This window comes from Coprinopsis cinerea (genome assembly GCF_000182895.1).
Source record: "Coprinopsis cinerea okayama7#130 chromosome 9 map unlocalized cont3.9, whole genome shotgun sequence".
Classification (NCBI taxonomy): Eukaryota; Fungi; Basidiomycota; class Agaricomycetes; order Agaricales; family Psathyrellaceae; genus Coprinopsis; species Coprinopsis cinerea.
The window spans coordinates 2,102,910-2,126,275 of NW_003307536.1; the positions used below are offsets into that span (position 1 = coordinate 2,102,910).

The following is a 23,366-nucleotide window of genomic DNA, read 5'->3' on the forward strand; positions in this document are numbered from 1 at the left end:
CATTGACAGCTGGACAGATGCGTGTTTCAGGCCGTGCGACTGCCAACTCCAGGCGGAGGGGAATATCCTGATAACGACATTCGCCATCATCGTCGTCGCTGCCGACACGCACGAGCGGTCACGGTTGTCCCCACTGGGGATCGCTCCTTGAGGTGCGTCTGAACTCAAGAAAAGCGGTGAGCTGGTGCTCATCGACCACTCCCCATTTACAGTATTCTTCTTTTATTCAAGGGCTCGGCTTGTGTCGGTTTACAAAGTCATCCGTTGGGCCGACTGGGTTGTTTCTTCAAGATGTAGATGAAAGCGGACGTTGTGGGTGCTACGGTATGACGAACCCGGGGTCTAGCAGTAGGGTGGTAGGTTCTCTATGACGGTTATATGGGGACCTTTCGTGCAATTTTTTCCAGTTTGGGAGCGGTACAGGTGAAATGGCACTGTCTTCTCGCCGAACTCGGCGTCGTGTAAATGGATTTCACTGACTGAAGGTAGTTCTCGAGCTCTGGTGGTCGTTTCTGGGGTGATCGTAATTGTTGCAACCATTTGTCGTGGGGTTCCCTTTAGATGGGCGCGAGGATGTATCAGGACAGATCTGTATATTCCCATGGTCGACGGTGTCCGGGAACGAAGGTGTGAAGGGAATACTGCGGGACAGATACTACGCGAGCGTTCTTGACGTCATAAATCTAGACCAACAGTCTGGCGGATGAATTAGAGGCACCCTAAGGACGGCGGTGGGCCCAGGTACGAGGGCTGAAGATGACAGAGAACACGACCGTCAAGCATACAGGTCTTTCTAGAGTCTTGCTCGGAGCAAGGAATGAGGCAGGGTGGGTTTTTGACGGAGAGAGAGGAAGGTGAGCTCTCCAGCCTATAACAGAGTCGTCCAGGTGCGGAGGAGATCTAATTTTGGCAGGGCGTCTAATGACAAAGTAGCCTGATTTTTTTTTTAGATGTCGTGGGTGGAAGCCACAGCCATGTCATAACCACAGCTCGGGGAGTGGCAGACTAGATATATATGGAAGGTCCAGGTTGGCGTGGCGAAACGAAGGACGGCGGAAATGAGGAAACACCGGGTTTCTGATGCAGCGGGAATCGAGCTGCCATGGGATGTCGAGGAGAAGAATCGCAGAAGGACGCGGCGCCCACATCACTGGCACCGGTGGCACTCAGTATGGAAGGCGGCATTCCATTCTAGGCTCGCGGCGGCCGGGCGCCTGGGGCTCAAGATGTGCTGCGATTGTGCCGCGATAAGAGCCACGGAAGGGAAAGAAGAGCAGGCGGGTTGGAATTGAGTGCCGCAGAGTGGGGTATAGTGTCACTGGTCAGAGTAGTGAGTACCTTGGAATGCGGGTGGCAGTCCTTGAGCATAATCGTGAGGATTTTTGGGAGGTAAGGGCCGGAGCGGAAGCGGTGCTGGAAATTGGAATGCTCGACGCACAGGGGAATGGACTAGGGAAAACCTACTCTAGTGTTGAGGGGGTTGTGACAAATTGTGGAGTGTGTATCCACATCGAAAGGTTTATCATGGACGGCGTTCTGAGAGGTCTGGGAACGGAGATCTGAGAGCGGCTTTGAAGCATCGACACCTTATTCCTGAGGGTACCAGAGGGAAAGGCTCGGGAAATGCAGAGCTTGTTCGACTGGTGGATGGGAGGTGGTTCAACTTCGGGCGATGGTCAGGAGAAGTGCTGTAGGCTGGAAGCGAAAGCGGACTCCTGGAAAAAGCTAGAGCTAAGCGCCGAAGCTAAAGGACAATTGTTGGGTACATATGACGTCGACATGTGGAGCCCACACCGGCATCGAAAATGTTATGGGCGCCACGTTCCAAGCGGTTTGGCGGATGTAGTGGTGTAAGGGCGCGTTGTAGCGCAACATCATACATGGCAGGCTCCAAGGTCCAAAGTCGAGAGGTTGCATTGAGGCCGCACACAAAGCCACACAAAGACTACCGAGCGCTGGGCGAGGAAATGGTGTATGACGTCGGTCGAGAGAATCTTAAAATGCTGTTGTGAGTCTAAGCGAGGTGCTAAGCGGTTAGCGTTAGCTTATGCTGAGGGAGACGGCCAAGGTTGGTGTTATGTTGGAATGCAGTTCGATCAGGAGGTGAATGTGGTGGAGAGGAAGGAAGGGGAAGAGTCTAGACAAAGGTTAGATAGACTTCATCCGACCCCACATGGACTGTCAGAGATGCGGGGTAACAGATACGATGGGCCCTCGGTGCACCTCCGACGCTAGAGCCGAAGGACAGCGCAAAGGTGAATGTTGATAGCCCATGCAAAAAGGATGCAAAAAGGTGGGCGGAACGGTCGAAAGCACAGGCCAGGCGAATGGAAGCAGTCGGAAGGGAACCGTCGGGCGTCGAGTGATAACGGGAACGACACGGAGGACCATCTTGAGCGTGTTTCGTACAGGCGTCCATGGTCGATATCACGATGAAGGCTTGCTACAAGCATACCTTGGTTTTACTAGCATCGACTCCTCCATACACCTCGTCATCCAGGGTCGAGCTTGAGCTTGCAGACCATAGTCAAATTGAACCCAGATTACTGGTCCAACAAGCCACACAACAAGCGTCCGGGGAAACTTGGGATTTCTCTTGGCTTCCCCGCATTGACTCTGAGCCATGGCGGATTCCGGCACGAAAAGGCCGACTCATGTGATTTGATCGGCTCATCGACCAACCGCGCTGGAGTTGCACACGACGCTCGACGACCGTCGGACGTTTTAGCTTTCCCCTCCTCATCCTCCTTGCTCCTTCTCTTGTCACAGGCATACCCTATTCTCAACTCTCTAGTTCTAGAAACCACCACGGCGCACTTCGTAGAGATCAGGATTGTATTGGGTATTGAAGGATGTCGGCGGGATTCAGGATAACACCAGCCCTATGGGACAAGATTCACCATTTTGCGTCCTTTCCTCAGACGGGAGGTGAGTACTTTCTACGTCTATCGAGTGTACATGTCTTCACACCGCTTTCGTAGTGTCACTGCAGCAGATGGTGTTGTTCGGTCAGAATCCCAGTCAAGGGACGTTGTTGAAAGCGAGTCAGTTTCTATCAGGTGCGTGGGTCATATGTGCCTGGATGAAGGAAAGTCGTTGTTGATAGCGATGGTGTTACAGAGGAACTGCCTGTACGACTGGCACATCGAGTAAAGGAACTCGACGAGCTACCGCACAATTTGAGCGACATGCCGTCCATCAAGCGCGTGAAGAACTGGTATGCCCAGTCGTTTGAGGTCTGTATCCCACACATTTCTTTGCAATGAAACATTCACTGTACCAGATGCTAACTCGTATACCCTACAGGAACTAATAAACTTCCCGCACCCGCAACTCCCGCCTGAAATCCGCCAAGCACTCATCACCTCCCGATCCGACGAACTCGCCCTCCCAGAATCCAAACCAAACCCTTCCTTGATAGATACCATCTACGGTTCCTCGCCTTCCAACGGTAATGGAAATGGGGGTAACGGTTTCAACAAGCTGAGGCTGAGAGTGCCTATGGAGCGGAGGTGAGTCGTCGTGGTTCTTTAACGAACGTTTGAGTGGGGGTTTGTGAAGAGGGAATTGACGAATGAATTGTCGTGACAGATACTACGCTAATACCTCCAATATCACACATTGGCCACCCGAAGTGCAAGACTACAACAAGCGATTTACAAAGTTGCTGGAGCATATCAAGTCTAGACATGACCCGACTGTTACCACCGTTGCTCAGGGTATGTTTTGCCTCCCTTCTCTTCTCTTTTCCCTACGCTATTCTCGTCCTCTTGTTCGTGTCCTTGGGGTGCTTCGCCTCCCTTTTCTTTCTATTTCCCGCTCTAGGGCGTTCGTTTCGCCTTCCCGCCTTCTTCGGCGTTCTGGGTGTGTTCTGGGCGTCTGGGCTCGGTTCAGTTCCCCTTCCTTCACTCTACTCCCGTTCCATGGATCCCTTTGTGATATGTGAAGAACATGCGCTAACGGAACTATCAATTCCTTTCACTCTCCCTCAATGTCTTCACGCTCCCTTACTTGGCTTCCTTTCGTTGTCCTTGACGCACGCTCTCGCCTCTCGCCTGCCACCAACTTTCTTGGTTACTGGACCCCGCCTGCCACGAACCGACTTGCTTTGTTCCCGCCACACCATCCTTGGCTATTGGACCTCCCGCCTATGACGACGATATCACGCCGCCACCGCACACATCAAATCACACTCCGCGAACGCGAATGCTGCGCTCCGAATGGTCGGAATCGCGACCCCTGCGATGGCATGTTGGGGTTCTTTCGACGTTGGAATGTATGCTTGTGATTCGGCGCTTGGATGGGACGCATCTGGTGTTATTGGGATCATCTTGACCACTTTTGGTTTTACGATGAATCTGCACTCGTGGACTTACCGCACACACTGCAACCCTCTCTGCAATTACGCCCACGCCGTGCACCGATTGGGTCTGAACACTCCCGATCTACAAACCGTCCGCGACGCCGTCTACACACCAACCACGTTCACCACTACCCACTACGTTCGCCAACCACTACTCGCTTGACCCAAAAAAATAAATAATAATAATAAAAAAAAACGGGATATTGGGATATCGGGCAAAAAAATAGGCGTCCTCGAATGGAAACGTTCCCAAAACGCACGACATATCGGGTTAGATATCCAAGCGTGGTTGGATCGGTTTTATATGAGTCGGATTGGGATTCGGTTTTTGATTGGGCAGCGTGAGTACTCTGTTTTGGTTTCATTTTTTTTTTGGTTTGCTTTGGCTTTTGGTTTTTTGTATTATTCGGGGGGAGGATTTGGGAGTGGGACGGGGTTTATTTTTGGGAGGTGGAAGAAGAGGGTGAACGGGCGAAAATGACAGATGGGATGGGAGGTAGGATGGGGGTGGGGTAGGTCACAGAAGTGGGATGGTGAAAGTGTTACGCGAGTGAAGGGGTGAAAGATGAAAGAGTAAGACTTGGGTTTGAAACCGTGGGGAGTTGGGTGGAACGGGCTTGGGAGAAAATGATGGTATAGCGACGAGGACGTGGTTGGACGTATGATTTGAGATGGGATTCCGGATTTGCTGTTGCTGTTGCTTTTGCTTTTTCTGTTTCGGAGGATTTGAACCCAGGAAGGAGACGGACCACTGATCAATTTCCGTTCATCTTTTTTTTTTCGTTTTTTGCAGATGTGGCGCTGAACACGCAACAAGCTCATGAAGATTATGTGGGGATTATTTGTACGAAAGCTGTACGTGTTCCTCGTTCTCTTTTTTGCTTTTTTTTTTTTTCGCTCTCCTTGTCCGTCCTGTGTGTTGTTTCTACCCTTGAGCGCGCTTTTGGGGGGTTTGTTTTTTTCAGATTTCCGGTCTCGTTTCGATTTTGCTATCCTTCGTCCACGCCACTTCATTACCGCTGATGTGTTCGACACGTTGGACCCGTTCCGTTCATTTGAACACTTCATGTTATCATTTCAACCTCTTCACACTTTCGACACGTTCCCCTTTCATCTTAAGCTTCGCCTTCACCTTTCGACACGCTCTTTCATTTTTTCGGCACTTCATCGGCAATTGAACCGCATACTGACGAAACCGCTTTCTTATTTCTTTTTCGTATGCGACTCGTTGTGGTGGTGGTGGATGTTATCGTAATGGACACCCTGGTTGTCGTGATGCGCTCTCGTTATCTCGACTCGACTCGACTCGGTCGTTGTGATGTGTTTGGGATCTGGTTTTGCCTTGATCTCGGTGGTTATGGTGCCATTTCTCGAACCTTTTACACCTGCGCCGTAATCTCCGGCTTGTGGGTGTGTGGTGTGTCTATTTGGCGATTTGACGGATACCCGACTCGGTGTTTTATTCGACCGTTCCGACCGACCGACCGACCGACACCACGTTCCAACCCATGCTACATCCCGACCTGCACCACGTCCCGACCTACACCGTGCCAAACTGACACCACGTCCTGATCGAACGCCGCATCGTAAACGCAAACCTATTCCGAACCCCCCTCCAAAAAACAGAACGTGCACGACATTGTGCAAGAAGCGATTGAGAATGCTCGATTTGTGTGTGAAGAGCATTATGCGATGTTCAAAGGGCCGCCTGTGCAGTTGATTTGTCCACCTTCTTTGACATTTGCTTATGTTCCTGGTGAGTTTCTTTTCCTTTTCCTTCTCGCCCTATGCTCCATCTAGTCTTTTTTTTTTTTTTTTTCTCGATCACGATGTTTTTGTTGGTTTCTTTTTTACTTGTTGTTATCGTACGACTTTTTTGGTGCTTCCCTCTTTCTTGCTTTGGATTTCGTGGTGCTCTATTTTGTAAGGCTTCCATTTTGTTTTCGCCTCATGTCAACCTTGCTCGTTTCATCTCGTTCATTTCAATCTCGATTTCGTCTCACTTCATCTCCGTTATCTTCGTGCGATATGACATAACTCACTCCTCCCACGATGATAGGCCATTTATCACATATCTGCTTCGAGCTTCTCAAGAACTCTTTACGAGCTGTTGTGGAACGGTATGGTGTGGATGCGGAGGACCATTTCCCGCCTATCAAGGTCATCGTTGTAGAGGGAAAGGAGGATATCACGATCAAGATTAGTGATGAGGGAGGTGGGATTGCGAGGAGTGCGATTCCGTTGATTTGGACGTATATGTATACGACTATGGAGGTATGAAGACGTTTCTGGCTGTTAAGGACCATTTGGTGCTGACGACCGCTTGATGCTTGCCACCTCTTCGATTCCTGACAGCACCAGACAAGTTTAGACGAAGACTTCCAAGCGAGCGATTTCAAAGCTCCGATGGCTGGGTTTGGATATGGGTTGCCTCTGAGTAGATTGGTGCGTCTCTGTCTCTCCCTTTCTCTCGCTCTCTCTCGCATTTTCGTGTTGTTGTTCCCCTCAGAGCAGATGCTGATCGCTAATCCCCCTTTTTATTGTTTACTATTATCAGTACGCAAGATATTTCGGTGGCGACCTACGGTTAATCGCGATGGATGGATTTGGGACGGATGTATACATCCACCTGAATAGGTTGTCGAGTAGTAGAGAACCTCTACCTTGATCGACCTTTTTTTTTCGTTTTCCTTCCTGTCTATCTCACTCGTCTATCATCCGTCCACCCATCCGACCGACCGCCCGACCGGCTTCACTCACGCTCGCTACTGCACATCCATCATCTCCGACCCGCCTTGCCCATTGCCATTCTGACCCGCCTTGCCCTCTCCGAACCCACTGTCCTTTCGAATTTCCATTCTTGGACTGCTATCTGAACACTCAATGGGGGTATCCCAACGCATCACCTCTCGCTTCGTCTAAAGGAGATGACTGCTCCCACACCTTGCCGATCTCGCGGATGGAGAAGCGTGGAGTTCACCGTCGATACACTTACCGTCTACTACCACGTACCGTCTACCCACCGCGTGGTGGGTGCCTGGAGGAGCAGGAGGAAGAATCCCTGTCAGCCTAGAAGTGTATTTTGGACGGGGGACGTAGGGGTGCGGAAGGCGTACCTTATCATCCTTTCTTTCATCCTGGCAGTTGTTGGACGGGAGGGGAGGGGAGGGGTTGGGTTGAACTGGACTGGACTGGACTGGAAGGAAGTGGTTCGTTCTTTCACTCCGTATCCTCATTTTTTTCCCTTTTTTTTTTGTTGTGCTGTCTGTCGTGTACCATATTTTGTAACTTAGTACAATATCACCCTTATTTACTGTTATATTGATATTGATGAGTACCGTTGAACGTTGAGTGGTTTGGCATTTCTCGAAGTTTGGTTTGGTTCGGTTTTTCTGCAGCCGCGTTCGTGTACATAACGATTCTCGTATGTATTCGTTTTGTTCATTATAATATTGTTTGCTCGAACCAAGCTCGAACCCCCGGTTTCTGGCTCAGCCATTACAGTTGGGTGGTGGCAATATTAATTAACAGCGCAAATCGATTATCATGACCTCTTTCCCTCTAACCACTGCCAATATGGACGGACATCTGGTCGGGTATAGTGAGAGTGATGGGTATATGTTACTCTGATACCTCTTTAATATGATCCATTGTTTTCTTTCAACCCCATTTCGCGTCACTCCTGTTAGAAATCCCTCGGAACATCGACGAGGGGTGACAAACTTGACCGGACCCCCCGAGACGTGCGGTGACGGAAGCCAGCCAAACCACAAGGTCGGTGCTGGCGCTGTAAGTATACATAATGCCTACTCTGGCGCAGATTTATCGGGGTCCGGGGCCACGGGCTGGGCTGCACGACGAAGAGCATCGCTTTTGCTCGTCTTCCACGAGGGTGTAGCCGTTATAAATGCATGGTAGGGGCTTTTGAGTTACATTACACAGACATGTAGTATGTGTAAATAAAGAAATGAAGAGGTTCACTGTTCAGAGAGGACGAACCAGGGCGTCTGATCCTAACACGATCAAACACGATCGAGCGCCTAAGCCCCAGCGTACACGTTCTCCCTTGCATCTTCCCTGACCTTGTAGTCATCGTGCTTGATATATCCTTATATACAGTGTGTTCTTGGGGTTCGATCTCGTCTTTAAATATGCCTACTGACCCAACAAGACAGCGTCTGTCGTGCGACGTGCTTGTGGAGGGAGGTTTGAAGTTGCCTGTAATTATAACGTATCCTTGTCCCGAAGCAAAAAAGGACTAGTATAGACCTACAAATTAATCGTACTTATCTTTGGCCTATGCAGTACGCATGCAGTACATCAGACTCCCAATAGACTGGGTTCACAGGTGTGCGATGACTCTCGCGGCCCTGCTCACAGCCCGCGGACCAGGTCCGGCGGTCCCGGACCCCAATGTATTCGCTCTTCTCTCCTGGAATTCTATATGCAATGAGGACGCCGGAGATGTCCTAACATTCCGCCGTAATGTCCAGGCTCCACACCAACGAATTTGGAGGACAAAGCATATTTTTGGAACAATGGGACATTAAGTGGATCATCTCACCAGAGATGTCAAGGTGGATACCCTTGAATCTCTTTTCTTTTTGTTTTTTTCTTATGGGGGATGACTACGTGGCATCTGAATACCTTGGCTGTGACACTCACTGTCGAAGGGAATTGGCCGTCTTTCCCGGGCCTCTGACCCCCAACTAGTATGCCAACCAGGATTCCGTCTATGTGTTCAATCCCAGGCTTCCTCACAACGACCAAAATCCTCATCCACGAATGGCTGGTCTCGACGTACTACGTCGTACTGTGAATGCTGGTAACTTATGCAGTGCGTAAACCAAGACCCCCCAGGCTTTGACCGTTCTTCTTCACGGATCTGACCTACTACTTGTCTTTCAGATATGCGTACGTGCGCTCTAGATCTACAGGTACACAGCCTTCGTCTTGCTCGCTCCTTCATCGAGTCTGACCAACAGCTCGCTGCGGTAACGAAATCCCCCGCGGTCCTTCGAATTTGAAGGATTGTGAAACTAGTATGCGTCGCCGCCGTGCCTGTGGGTGTACTGGTTCTACCAGCGGCGGCAGCTAGTACAGCGCGACTACTGCCATCCATCCATCGTACCAAGCCCAACCAGCCTACCTACCGTCCGCTTCAAGTGATCCTGCTACCTTCCACAGTCACTCTTCGGATACATTCGAGGGCTCGGCGGGCGATGAACCACAGACCACTGCGAACTTGTCACCCTGGCAGCCGCCCCGGAGAGAAGACTTCGACCAGGACCCAGGATGCCATGCGCGGGGATCAGGTCCGAGCTAGCTGTAGTCACCCGGCTAACAGAGATGGAATCACTAGCGGGTGGGTCCCTCCTAGGCTCGGAGCAGCGCTCGCTGTGCCACTACGTCTCGCTAAGCTCGAGCGACCGAACGTCCGGAAGGCGAGGGCGCGAGCTGCGGCAACCTACTCTCCCCTGGATCAATAAACGCGTCCTACAGTTACGCTCGCCCGTCGAAGGTGAGAGAGCCATCCTCGTCACCTTGAACCTGACTTTAATCTAAGTAACATTTTTAACAGTACGGATTGAGTACGGAATCCTCCCTCCGACGCCCCGCGTCCGCCAACGATAGCCTTGAACATCGTCCTGCAATGTCGTTGTCCACTTCTCTCGACCTCCCTTCTATCTACCGCCATCACCGACACCTCGTGCGCCTACTTCTTCGACCACCGTCAAGACCCTCTCTCCGACCTCGTTTGCCGACCTCCCAACGAGCAGCAAGCCTGTCGACTACCCTCCACAATCTCGAGTTCTCCAGCACGACTCCCAACGCTGCACGCGCCATTTCACCCTCGTCCATCCATATTTTCCGCGGACACTCACATCCGTTCGTCGCACCCTGGTCTCTGATGTCCTGCGATGCATGTATGATGAGTTGATGCAACTGCCAACGGATGACTCGACAGGAAGACAAGTGGGACACTAAAATGGAGGAATGAGGATCGAGACGGGGTCGATAGGAAGGTGTAAAGCGAATCGATTGGTTGGGAGATTCAGTTCGGTTCGTAGGACCTGCTCCGATGAAGGTGAACAGGAGATAAAAATAGTACAGGTCCTTCCACTATGGACCCTGTATCCGTTTAATTCGCACGTACCGTCCGTGAAAAGGTCCAGAATTCACGTACAACACGTTACCTATGTGTTACCTCGAAAATGTGTGACTTTTGAGCCCCAGCATTCTCCGTGAGTTGCTCGTGAGCGAGAACTCACAGATTTGGAAGTAACGGAATCTGCCTGGATTCTCCGTTTGCTATCCATCACAACTATGCCCAATACCTAATTCTTTTTGTATGACCTAGGCATTAGGAGAGTCTGAGAAAGGTAAGTTGAGAGGTTTCATTGGAGAGGTAGGGAGAGTAAGGTACGGGGACAAGAGATTCGACTTGAAGGTGGACTTAGGCGTTCGCGCGTCTCCCCACATCAGGTGATCACGCTCTTTGCCAAACAGAGACCAACCACGCCAGAGTGTGCGGCGTGCAAGCCCTTTCTCTTTCCTACCAACCAACCTCTCATCCTCTTCTGCGCGAATGCTACTCTCACAGTACCTATTGAAACGCAGTGAGCCTGAGGCTTCGAGGAGGGCGGTAGTGGCAAGGTGTGTACACATATTCTGTGTCACTTTGACATATTTCTGACTTTCGCAGAGGATGCCGAAGCAGGGCGAGATTCCGAGAAGGACAAGGTTGAGAAGGTGAATGGCGGACAAAACACGGATAATTGTATGTTTTCCCTCTTTTCCAAATTTAATATCGCGTGGTTTCTCAGAGCGAGGGCTCCAATTCTGGCAAGAAGCGCTGTCGTCCTCCCAGACCAACGCTCTGTGAAGAAATCATACAAGATTCAACTGCCCAGATTGGCGACCTCCAGGACCAACTCGCTGCAAACAAAGGTATGTATTTACTCATCTGAAAACAGTAGCCCCGTAGTATAGTGTTGTGCACACGCCTGTACATTACCAACTGCCGCTATAATCAAAATTACAATCTGACGTAGCTTGCGTGACCCACTAGCGTGCTTTCCGTTCGTACTCCGTATGTTTTGAGCAGGTAAGTAACGGAATGGGTAGGAGAAAAGGCCCAAGGGCAGTACAAGCAAACGGAGACGTAGCGCACCAGTTTGTTGAACATTTGTAGAAGAAACGGAAAGATACGGATGCTCCTGGGGTTGTGCGTGAATCGGTATATTTCTCAAATGCGTTTAGGTACATCAAATCCGAGTTTATTCTAAACGGGTAAGTAACGCGCGAAAACTAACACAGCATCCGTGACTGGGCGTTTGGAGTTGACGGCTGGTGCGTTTACTGACGACGCACCAGCCGTTTGCAAATCCGTTTATTTTAAATGGGTGCAGGGTCCATAGTGTTCAGGAGCGAGGAGTATGAACTTATATTAGCTCGTAGCCATTGCATGCCATTCTTTTAGAACATTGAATGAATCCTATGTCATTCTCGTGAGCCAAAAATAGTGGACGTAAGGATACCAGCGAGAAAGAGAAGCATAATAGGTACAACGACATTTAGGAAAAATAGTAGGTATCAAGAAGAGAAATGGGGACATACAACCTGAGGCCTGAGAGTCACTGGAGCGCGCTTCGAGGCCCGCTTAGGCGTTAGGCGAAGGGGAGCTCCGCACAACCGTCTCCTTTCCGAACGCCTCATCCTCATTGAACCTCTGGAAAGAGAGGCGTCAGTTGATGCTAATATCCCTGTCGTTTCTGAGTCAACTCACATAGATTCCTAGGAATTGTTTCCACCTGACGGAAAAGGGCGTTCTAAATTGCGCTAGAGCCTGTCTAAGAACTGGATTGTTGTTTTCCCTTTTAGCCGTGTTTTTGAGTATGGATTTCAGCTGTCGTCCAGCCCCTGTCTGAGGAAGGGTTCGGTTCTGGTCTATGAGTTCTACTTGGATTTTAAGCTTCATTCTGTACTCCCGAGCTTGAGGCCGACTCAGAAGAGAAATAACAACGTCCCGAGCTGCGTTACTCTCTGCACTTCGGAGTGAGTTGACCTCCGCCCCATGCTGGGTCATGGATTTCCACTGGGGGTTGCTGAGGAGCTCCGTTTCGCGGTCTTCAGCAGGACCCCTGACCGCTTCCCCTAATTGTTGCCATTTCGAGGTAAGAATGGTAACCTGACTGAAAGCGTCGCTACCACAAATTTCATGGAATAACGACAGGTTTCTGAGAGCAGTCGAGTCGAGTCGGTCATCCGTGATGTCGTGGACGTAGATGATCCCTGCGAGCGTCATACTCGGGTTGCGGTAGCTGATGAATCAGGGTGAGCTCCTGTGAGCTCTCCGATCCCACCCACTCGACGGGGCTAAAGGTAATACATACCACTTGGCTAACCACCTCGATATTTGCTTTAGGATGTCGATATCTGTTATCCCATGCTTTCGCGGGACATCGAATCCCGGAGTATCAACAAGTATGAGACCATGGCCTTCAAATGTGAACTCTTCGAGATCAATGGTGACGTCCTCTACTCTGTCCGTGCAAGCCTCCTGAGTATGCCCCACTTTCAGATGTTGTTATGTGTTGCTTTCTCCTATAACCAAGTTTATAAACTTGGAGGGGCCAGTCAGTGTGTGCGAGTGAACAATGGGAGAATCCAAACTTCACCGTGCTTTTACCCGCTCCAGAGGGTCCCATCACGCTGTCGAACAATAAGTTTCTGTCGCCACTCAACATTGAGACAACCTACGCACACGACAACTTGAACATCTCTCTTGGTAGCCACTCCTCCTGTTTTGTCGAAGGGGGCCTCCCCGGTCGAACGCTGGTCATGTTGCCCATTAGTGGTCATTTACCTGAGCGAGAGGTGGGTAGAAAAGAAGGCGACTTTGGCGTTCAAGTGGTATAGATGGCTTAAGTACTGCCAGTGGGTGTGATCGGGTCAACGGCAAATATCCTTGGGCCGGAATGTGTGGTGAGGGATGGACCCTATTCCAAACAGCGCGATTCACGGCGAGATGCACTGCTTGTGGATTCCTTTCATATTTCCACATCCATTCCGGTTTCTAGTGGCTTAGAGAACTCACCGGTCACTCGCATTGATGGCAGAGAGCTGATTCTCTTTCAGTCCTCCGACACAAGGTAAGGTGTTTATTTATTTATTTTCGGAGGAGCCAGATATTACTGACAGTACGGAAATTGTAACCATTGGGGGTCGCGGTGTGACATAACCATTCATACAGGTCTCCGGGCGAGGATCTTTGCTATTTACTGACTATACGAGTCCATGACATTCTTTTGCATGGAGATCCACTGGAAAACTTATTCCCCCCTATCCTGTAAATATCGGAAAGGTACTCACCATGCACTGGCTTCGGGTTGGCCCTAGCCCATGGTGCGAAATGTCGAGAAGCCACTATAAGTAGTTCCGACCTAGTTCCAGTTTTGAGTTCAGACGGCTGTGTCACTCACGATTGTTAATCAGACACTCCAGGTCTGATGAATCACCACACAGGTGAGAATGAAGGTGGTAGAGCACGGGGCTCATAACCTGTTAATCAGACACTCCAGGTCTGATGAATCACCACACAGGTGAGAATGAATGTCCAGATGGTGATAATAGTCTATATACCTGATGAATCACCACACAGGTGAGAATGAACTACGAATACATGAGATGAATGGAACGATGAAGACGACGAAACCATACTCACTGTCCAGATGGTGATAATAGTCTGGAGAGTGAGAATGAGGGAGACGCGACTAATCTAGTATGCATGTGATCGTGTAAGGTGATGAGGTAACCGTAGAGAAAAATCTATCTAACAACGATCAACTTCGACAGGTCTTTTTTCGCCGGGTGAGCGCCGGGTGTGCGATATGGAATTGAATGACGCTGCGAGCTTGAGGTCACACTGCAGGCACGGCGCCCTCCTGCAGATAGACGCCAATGTCCATGGTGATTCATACCAATTCGTCGTGCTTTATGAACTACTTATCTCCACGCAATTATCTACTGTGACAGCAGAAAGTCAAATTAATTAGCGAGGCTTCCTAATCGACTAGGATTCTAGACCAATCCGGTGAGCACATCAATATCCTCGAGGATGCTACTCAGCGTCAGTTACCAGTGATTGGGGGAAGGATTGAGGGTTTAACTGCGGCGCAGTTGAACTAGTGTTGCCGCAAGGTAAGGGCGAGGTATCTTGAGGTCGTTGCCACAGCCTGCGTGAACCAACATATCATAGACAGTCCCTTTGCTCACTTTAAAGTTCTATTGTTGCTGCAAGGTAAGGGCACCTCAAGGCGAAGGTAGCTGGAGGTCTCAAATTTGAAAGCCCGATCACCTTAAGGTCCCTCGAGGGGATAATTCTATTGAGAAACCCGGTATGAGGCTAGAAACCCGGGTCTACTGGGCACCCTGGGGTCCCAACGACTTTTACTCACAGGCGCCCTTATCACCGGACCCCGATAGTTCACCCGTCTTTTGATGAATGGTGGCTGAAGCTCTGAGCTATACTGTCCCTGTCTGATGTTTCGGTGATCCGGAGGCTGGCTGGTACTAATCCTGGATGCTCGAGACTCATGCGAAAAGCAGCAAGCCGCGTCCCGACATTTGGTTGGATACAGCTCCACTTGAGGAGAGTCCCTGGTCCCAATATTGGTTCTCCTTAATGTATATTAAGATGCTGGGTGCTTGAATTCCGTCGAGTAGAACGAATCTGGGAGGATCTGGGCCATCCATGGTCATATTTCTGACCTGTAGGACAACATGTCTCTCAACGTCTATATCGTCAATACAGTGCAAAGCACAGCCTCAAACGATGGAGAGAACTTTCTCGCCATCAGCAGAAATGAAAAGGATTTGTGAAGAATTAAAATTAGCCTTGAAGTGGAGAGATAATACAGACGGAATGTGATGCAAATCGCCGGTATTGAATCCCAAAGGCAGACAGACATCTAGAATTACAGGCGCATTCAAAGGCCATGCACGAGGTGGTAATCCGACCGCCCGGTTATGAATGGCCCAGAACATGGCCAGGAGGAATGCCGATGTATCTCCAGAGCAGGAGACTGCGTTGGTTGGGAGAAGATGTTGTATCTGCCGGGCACAAGGTCACAATCGGAGACCTTGTCCGACTGCTCTAAGTCAAGCATGGTTTGAAGTGTTTATCACCCGCAGTATAAACTCTGTGTTATAATTCAATATCTTCTATTTCGTTGGATCGTAATCGATTTACACTGGGCTAGGTAGCTGTCTGTATAGAAATCTCGTGAAGGTACGAGGTCCGGGCGCTTATTGTCTTGAAGGCCGGCGGTCATCAGCCGCCTTACCGACGCTCCCCGTGCGGGCGGAGACTTCGGCCGGCGAGGTGGCCTCGAAGAACCCTCGCATACCGGGTTCCCTATTGAGAAACCCCTCATACCGGGTTTCTCAATAGAATTATCCCCCTCGAGGTAACCTTGAGGCCATCACGGAAAATGACCATCTGCAAAAATGTGGCGGAGCGCCTGGCCCAAATCCGTTCGAGCGAGAGCGCTTCGATAAGCGCTCGCACCGACTCTCGAACTTGAACACATCTTACCTCCCTGCACTGAACTAATCAAACAAAACCGCTCAATTGACTCCGTTGACATACCATACAGACTGAGTTCTCAAAACACACGCAAGTGACAAGCGTCACTGACTACACCCATGCCTCGTGGCATTTCTTTCCCAGCCTCCTCGAGTTACGGCGCCTACATTCACGTCGGCCACAATCCTGACCTATATTTATGCGGCACCATACCTCATTCCGTCCCCCACTCACGGGTGCTTGTGATGTGGGTTGGTTCGCCGTGTCTTTTAAACCAACAAGATGAGTAGAAATTCTTTTAGTATATACTCGGGTGGAGATGTTGCTTCCTGAATGGACACTGGCTGAGGAAGAGCTTGGAAAATAGACAAGGTAGCTAACGTCCGTCGAGAAGGAAAAGCAACAACGCGAGGGACCTGAGGCTTGGTTGACACTCGATGCCAACATACACAAACCCACAGCCTGAAATGAGAGGAAGGGCCCGAGTTTGGTGAGGCCGATTTCCTCGTTTCAATGCTGACCCAATCGCCAGAGATGAGATTGCCTTTACTAACGCCAATACGCAGTCATCCCGGACAGTTACGACAATTCATCAATGTTTATGATAAAATCCGGGATTCGTCAGACAAAGCACGGCGTACCGGTCGGTACCAGTGGGTTGAAGGGGAAGCGAAAGCACGACCAGATTGACGTAGAGTCTACTGGCCACAACCCTGGTGCGCATGCTACATCACCTGGCATGGCCATTGATAGGTAACCTTTTCTATAAACCAGCCGAACGCAGGGCATCGAGAATCTTTAAAGAAGAGACCCTCATATTAGGCTCCTACTAAGTATGTACGCACAAAGTGTTCAAGTTACTCCTCGGAATCATCTGGAATATCCGAATCCAAAAGATCTATGATACGAATCTCCTCCTCCTCGTTTTCATGATCTGCCCTAATGACAGCCATCCGGCCGGTCAACGGACAGATGGCACAAATACTGATAATTGGAAGATCGCAGTGCTTCCCAAGGTCCGTATAGAACGTGTAGCAAGCAAGGGGCTCTCCGGCGTCCAAACCGCGTCTAGAGATGGGCACCGCTGTAACAGCCGCAGCCGGTATCTCGGGCAGCTCTTGGATCGCCTGCCCGCTGAAGAAGAAAAGGTGGTTGTCGGCGTAGGCGATATTGCTCCCAGAAGGAAAAGGACCGTCGACCTCTGACTCCACAGTGTAGCGCCCCCGCCCCGTGTAGCTCCCGGTAGAACCGATGCGCCTCGACGTAGTACTAGGAGTTTGAGCTGTTGATCCTTCCTCCATATTCAAGTCGCCGCCCCCCTCCACCGTATCCACTCCGATCGCGTAAACTTCCAAACCCCATGAAAGCTCCTCGTCCTCCTCTTCATAGACCTCGGCGCCATCGCCCTCGCCATCCATGACCACAACGGCAGGCAGCGTCCCCTCGTCCGAAACCGCCCAATTCGGCGAAAAAAGCACGCGGGCTTCGTTCGCCTCTTCAAACCCGTACTCGAATTCTTGACGCAGGGTTGACTTGTCGGTGACTCTGACGCTGGGGAGGTCGTTGAGGTCGGAAAAATCAGCCCTCCTGCGGAGCGGTATATCGAACGTCCTAATCTCCATCACGGACGATTGGATATTTCTGTGGACTGTCACCAGGGTATCTCCAAAAATCGAAACCTTTGGTTGCCATGTCATCCAGGTTAGCAAGGGTAATAAGAAACAGAGACAGGATTGAAAGCGAAACAGACCCAATCGATTGAGATCATCCCCGGGTTTAAGAGTGCCGCACCGTCGCAGCGATAGTTCCAAACAAAGATTTCAACCACTTTGATATCGTTTTCCGCTCGGTTCCTTGTCATCCAGATATAATCTCCCGAGACGTTGAAATACAACAACTCGTGCTCTTCGGGCGCAGGAGTATTGTCGAGCTGCGCTTCTAGTCGAAAGCCTTGCAACGGATTGCGAATGTCTACCGTGTAAATGGTGCACTGTCGTTCAACGGCGTCACTGTTTCTCGAAAGGATAAATAAAAGATGTTTATTGTGAAGGAAACATAGACTACTCACTCCACGCCGCAAAGAACGATATGACCTGAGGCTGTTGCGCCGATATCTGTAGTACGGAACTCCTTTGGGAGTAAGACGTGGGCGACTGGACTAGATTTGATAGGATGACTCTGCCCAAACCCCAGGTCCCACAAGCAGGCTACAGTTTCCCCATCGTCAAAATATGCCTTGTCCCGGGAAGTGGTCACCAGAAAGCGGCCTCCAGGCACCATAAAGGCGCAGTCGAATTCGGTGGCGCAAGGGGGTGGTGGGCGCACGATTGCAACATCCTCGAATGTTGGGATGAACTTGGAGTGTGCGCGTCTCATCCAGTCCAAGAATCGGGAAGGAGAGAGAGCAAGTCGCTCAAGTTCTTCCAGTGACATCTTCTCGAGCGAGAATTGGGAGACGAAGTTCTGAAGGCCATGGCGACGGTATGAATCCCGAACTGCGTAGATCCACAGGATCTTCAACTTGGATAGCTTATAGAACGATTTGCATGTCTAGAGGTAACGCCTCAGTCAAGTTTTGTCGATGATGACCGATGAGTGGCGATCATGCAGAATAGACTTGCCCGGCGCATGGAAATGAAGTCTCGCGGCTCCAAATACCGGTGGATGTACAGCATGATGTCGCGACTTGCGAGAATGTCAGGCCGAAACGACATTGCTACTGAGATGTTTCCAGGTCGAGGTAGTGGGGTTATACAATGATCTCGCAAGCCTGAACCAAAGTGCCACCCAGAGTGGCACACGGGAATTGCCCATCGATTTCGCAGACATTTTTTCCACGCGAACTTGCGCGTGAACACATCACTGACAATACCTAAGCCACACAACGCGGCACTAACAAGAGTGCCACTCAGGATGCCAGTGAGCGTCATGGCGATTTGCCGAGTCGGGCTCGATTTAAGGGCAATTTCTGGGCTTTTGACCTTCCCATAGGACGTCGTAGCAGCTTTTGGGACGTGGCAGGACGAAGATGCTACGGTGCCTGATTGTCTATCCACCGCAACGCGTCGGTCACTAAAGGTGTAGAATAGGGGCATCAGCGACGTCAATTTCCTTTTACGACAGTTCGACTTACCTTTCTGACGGTAGTGAGCCCATTTCGACAAACATACAGTCAAACGTTAACCCGCCATTTCATATGCTTGCGCGTATTCTACAAATCTCATCCAACCCCTGCCAGATTCAGGTCCTATTCGTATTCTACACAATGCAAAGTCGTAACATACCACCGTCTTTTGGAAAAAATATGATAAAACCCGAAAACCCGATAATACTTAGGACAAGAGACTACAACTGAATACAATACGATACGGTTGACTATGTATGTACAAACAATGAAGGAAAAAAGTGGGATCATCGCAAGACCGCTGGCCCTCGTCGCTTGGGGAAGTAAAGCCCAAACAAACCCGTAAAGAATTATAGCCCGAGTAAATGTACAGACAAAGACTGAATGCACAGCGAAGAAAGAAGAAAAAGAGTGAGCACAAGCACAGAAAAGGAAAGCAGGACGAGCGTGATGCGAAGTGTAACCCGTAACCCAACCAAGAAAGCAAGTGCGAATAAAGGAATACTGGGAAAGTTAGAGGTAGCCGTTTCGTGAGGGAGTCGTCAGTATCGAGCAGTGGATCAACGAGCAAAAATGCACATGAGAGAAGAGAGGCGCGAGAGAGTGTCCACATCCATCCATCCATCCGACTGGATACCTATCGAGCCAACGCCAACACCGTACTACCGATCAACCGCACCCCACGGCCTCTTCATCCCAACCCCGACCCTCTGCTGGTGCTGGTGCTGTTGTTGGTGCATCATCTGAGAATGATGCTGCTGCTGTTGCTGCTGGTAATGTCCATGTCCAAGTCCATGCCCCTGACCGCTTCCGCTTCCGCCTCCATTTCCGTGCCCATGCCCATGTTGCAACTGCCTCGTCGTCGAATGCTGTCCATGTTGAGAACCCGAATACTCCTGCGCCTGCTGCACCTGCTGAGCCGCCTGATACCTCGCCTCCTGCTGAATCCTCTGCACCCACCCACCACTCCCACTAGTCCAATCCATCGCCAAAGGTACCGGGGGTAAGCTCCTTCCCTTCCCATTCCCATTCGCGTTCGCCGAAGGTGTCGAGGAGTTAGGCGGTGGGGTTGCCATCATACCCGCCCCAGGCCGACGAAGAGGCTGCATATACGAAGGATGGAGGGGCTGCAACCCTAGATGTGAAGGGGGACCAGATATACTCTGTCTCCGACCCAACGACGACGTTCGAGAAGGCAGTGCAGCACCTCCCAAACCCACACCCGAACCCGCGGACTGCACGAAATACGGCACCGCACCCGACACAAATGGCTGATGACTATACATCCCTCCTCCCCCTCCTCCTCCATACATCTGCTGCTGCGCGAAATGCTGCTGTGTAGGCGGGGCCGAAGCCGGCGGGGAAACACTCGACGACCCCGAAGTCGACGACGACGATGAAGACATAGCCTTGCCCAAGTTCTTCCGCCCCTTGTGAGCCCGAACCGCAGCCTCCAACATCTTAATATCATCCCTCAACCGCTGATTCGCAAACTTGAGTTGTTGTAACTCGTACTGCCAACTCGACCCTCGGCTCACTTCCAACTCTTCAAACATATTCGCCCCGGGGTCGATCGTGAACCGTTTGGAAAGTGACGGATGGGACGAGCTCGATGTCAATGATGAAGTCGAGGAGGGCGAGGACAGCGCGGAAGACGACGAAGTGTCGGTAAGAGGGTAAGTCTCCGCGCCTATTTTCCGAACCTGGTAGATGAGATGAGCGGGCAAAACACCACCCAGATTCCGCGTCGCCTCGAGGACCCTCACATCCCTCTCCGGCCTATACACATTCACAACCACATCCAACAAATGCCCATCCCTATGTCTCACCCGACACTTGACACTCTCCACCTTCTCCACACAATCCTCCTTCGACTTGGACAATGTACCGAGTTGCTGGACGACGTCAGAGAGCGAAACAGACGAAGACGAGCTCGAATCAAGCAAAAGCTTGAAATTGCGTCCATGGAATTCCGACTGCGAATACCCCATCACGTCGGGGAACCCCTTCCCAATCATCAGCATCACCATCTGCGGGCTCATCGTACCCCACCACTCCTGGAACTGATCAACCTCCTCGACCTGCTCCACACCCCCACTCCCCACAACCCTCCTCTGAGCCTTGACCATCTTCGCCAACCCACCCGTCTTGATCACCAACCCCCAACTCATCTTCGGAATCTCCCTCGCCCGTCCAGAAAGGATGATCGCTTTACGTCCTTTACCCGGCTCGACGTGCAGCCGACCGCGAGACTCCACCCAAACATAACACCCGTTCTTGGTACGTGCGCGGAAGAGCAGGTCGACGGTGCGTGGTTGGCCGATCGTTGGGGCTGCGTGCGTGCCGGAGAGTCCCATCGCTCCTTCGGTCGTCGTGGTGGTGGCAGTCGTGAGGCCGGTGGAGCTGCTCTCCTTGAGCTCACGCATCAGAGGGACCACGTCCTCCGGATGAGCGAGATCCGAGATACTCTTCCCCACTAGATCATCAGGCTCGTATCCCAGCACCCTCCGCACACTCGGCGCAACGTAGAGGAACGAACCCTTGAGAGAGACAACGTGAATAAAATCCGGGCCCATCTCGAGGAGCATCATGTGAAGCGGATGGTTCCCCCCATACACATCCTGCATGTCCAAAGCAGACGAAGTCGGCGGCGGATGATTCGTCGTCGTCGTAATCGGTATCGAGCGCACAAACGTAGGATCATTAAGCAACTTCTTCAACTCCTTCGAAATGACGATCTTGGGGATATTCGTCGACCTCCTCTCCCTCGTCGCCACCGCCCCCGTATGCCCCCTAGGCACAGGCGGCTGCAAAAACGACTGCGACGAATAATCAATCAAATAGCTCCCATTCCTCAACTTTTCCAGGATGACATTTGGCTGCTGCGTCATATCAACCTGGAATCCAACATGGAAAACCACCTCATTCTCCTCGTGCGCTGCACCAGTCAAACCACCAGGAATCGGAATGACCGTTACGAGATTCGTAAACGGCGTCCCATCCTTACGGTAGTTGGTCAACACCAACTGGCACTCCTTGTCCGCATTCAGACACTTTTTCATCTGCGCGGCGGCGGTTTGCGTGGCTGGGTCGGGCCGTGGTTCGCCCTGCTCCATCTTCCCCGTCGGCGATTGCAGGAAGCGACAGTTGCGGCCAATGACCTCGTCCTCGGGGTAGCCCGTGAGCTTCAAAAAGCTCGGCGAGCAGTAGACGATAGGGTGGTCTTGTCGGCGGGTATCAACCACCACAAACGAGCATGTCAGATCCACCGGACCTAGCTGAACGCGAGGGTAAGGCCGGGTAGCGACCCGCGCGAGGATAGAGAGGAGGTCGAAGCCTGAGGCAGAGTATATCGGAAGGCCTAGCGTCGAAGCAGCCGTGGAGAAGGACGTCGAAACTAAAGAAGACGGAGGGGCGAGAGGTAATGGGGGAGGCGGTGGTGGTGGCGGCGGGGCTAAGCTGGGGATACCGTGCTCGTGATTGGGTAGAGCTTGGAGAGCGTTATTGGGATGATGATGAACGCTGTTCTGGGCAGCGGCAGGCGTTGGGTGCACCACCCCATCTCCCATTTGGCTCCCTTCGACAAGTTCTAGCTGCGGGTGCGGCTGTTGCGGCTGTTCGAGTGGAGCTTCGTCAAAGCCCTGTTGTGATTGTTGCCCCTCGTTACTGGCCTGAGTTTGCATCAATGCGCCAGAGTTGGAGAGGAAGGAGTCGAGGTGGGTATCCCGCGCAGGGTTGGTGGGGAGTGGGGCAGGGATCGGCTCATACTCGAACGGAGCAGCACCAGGATTGTCGAACGCAACAACGCCAGTTTGCTGCTGAGCGGAAGCAGGGTCGTAGATCTGCGTATGAATGACGGGGGCGGCGGCGGCCGTCTTGCAGCTACTGAACAATCCATCACGATAGCTGTCAGCCCGCCATAAAATACTTCGCCAGCGACAAAACCAACGTACGGTTCGTCTTGATATACAGAATACGGCATCCAGTCTTTACCGGTAGTAGGTGGGGGTCCAAATGGGTAGAAAAGGGCTCCACCACCAGAGGCCAAGCTGGGTACGGTGTTGGTCTCCTGCATGAACGCAGGCATCTGGAAAGTCACCGGTTCAGAGAAAAGGTCCTGGTGGGATTGCGGGACATGGTGTCCCGATGCGATGCTGGTGGTGTCGATGATGGGAGGGTCCGAATCGAGAAACGAAAAGGCAGAACCACTGCTGCTGTTGTACTGCTGCGTCGACGTGTAGTAATCATCGTACGCCATCCTAACCAATTAAGCTTTCTGTGCCGGACAA

The 23,366-nt window shown here is 51.3% G+C and overlaps 4 protein-coding genes across 4 annotated transcripts; 1 reads left to right on the forward strand and 3 right to left on the reverse strand.

The window, feature by feature from the left end:
• Positions 1-2,852: 2,852 nt before the first annotated feature.
• On the forward strand, positions 2,853-7,031 carry CC1G_15212 (atypical/PDHK/PDHK protein kinase; the record flags this gene model as incomplete). The annotated part of the gene is made up of 13 exons (XM_002910531.1): positions 2,853-2,928; positions 2,982-3,059; positions 3,121-3,236; positions 3,307-3,512; positions 3,592-3,719; positions 3,826-4,110; positions 4,591-4,704; positions 5,157-5,231; positions 5,484-5,773; positions 5,990-6,119; positions 6,423-6,637; positions 6,719-6,808; positions 6,921-7,031. The coding sequence occupies 13 exons, from the start codon at positions 2,853-2,855 to the stop codon at positions 7,029-7,031; spliced, it is 1,914 nt and encodes a 637-aa protein (XP_002910577.1).
• Positions 7,032-12,026: 4,995 nt separating this feature from the next.
• On the reverse strand, positions 12,027-13,218 carry CC1G_08604 (hypothetical protein; the record flags this gene model as incomplete). Its single annotated transcript, XM_001832602.2, has 5 exons — positions 12,027-12,095; positions 12,153-12,687; positions 12,760-12,926; positions 13,045-13,078; positions 13,127-13,218. 5 exons carry the CDS (start codon positions 13,216-13,218, stop codon positions 12,027-12,029), a joined length of 897 nt encoding a protein of 298 aa, XP_001832654.2.
• A 3,592-nt stretch (positions 13,219-16,810) lies between these two features.
• CC1G_15213 (hypothetical protein) lies at positions 16,811-19,109 on the reverse strand (the record flags this gene model as incomplete). The annotated part of the gene is made up of 5 exons (XM_002910532.1): positions 16,811-17,632; positions 17,704-17,962; positions 18,022-18,503; positions 18,851-19,025; positions 19,087-19,109. 5 exons carry the CDS (start codon positions 19,107-19,109, stop codon positions 16,811-16,813), a joined length of 1,761 nt encoding a protein of 586 aa, XP_002910578.1.
• Positions 19,110-19,739: 630 nt separating this feature from the next.
• Positions 19,740-23,335, reverse strand: CC1G_08609 (photoreceptor A; the record flags this gene model as incomplete). Its single annotated transcript, XM_001832607.1, has 2 exons — positions 19,740-22,959; positions 23,031-23,335. The coding sequence occupies 2 exons, from the start codon at positions 23,333-23,335 to the stop codon at positions 19,740-19,742; spliced, it is 3,525 nt and encodes a 1,174-aa protein (XP_001832659.1).
• Between the last annotated feature and the right edge of the window lie 31 nt (positions 23,336-23,366).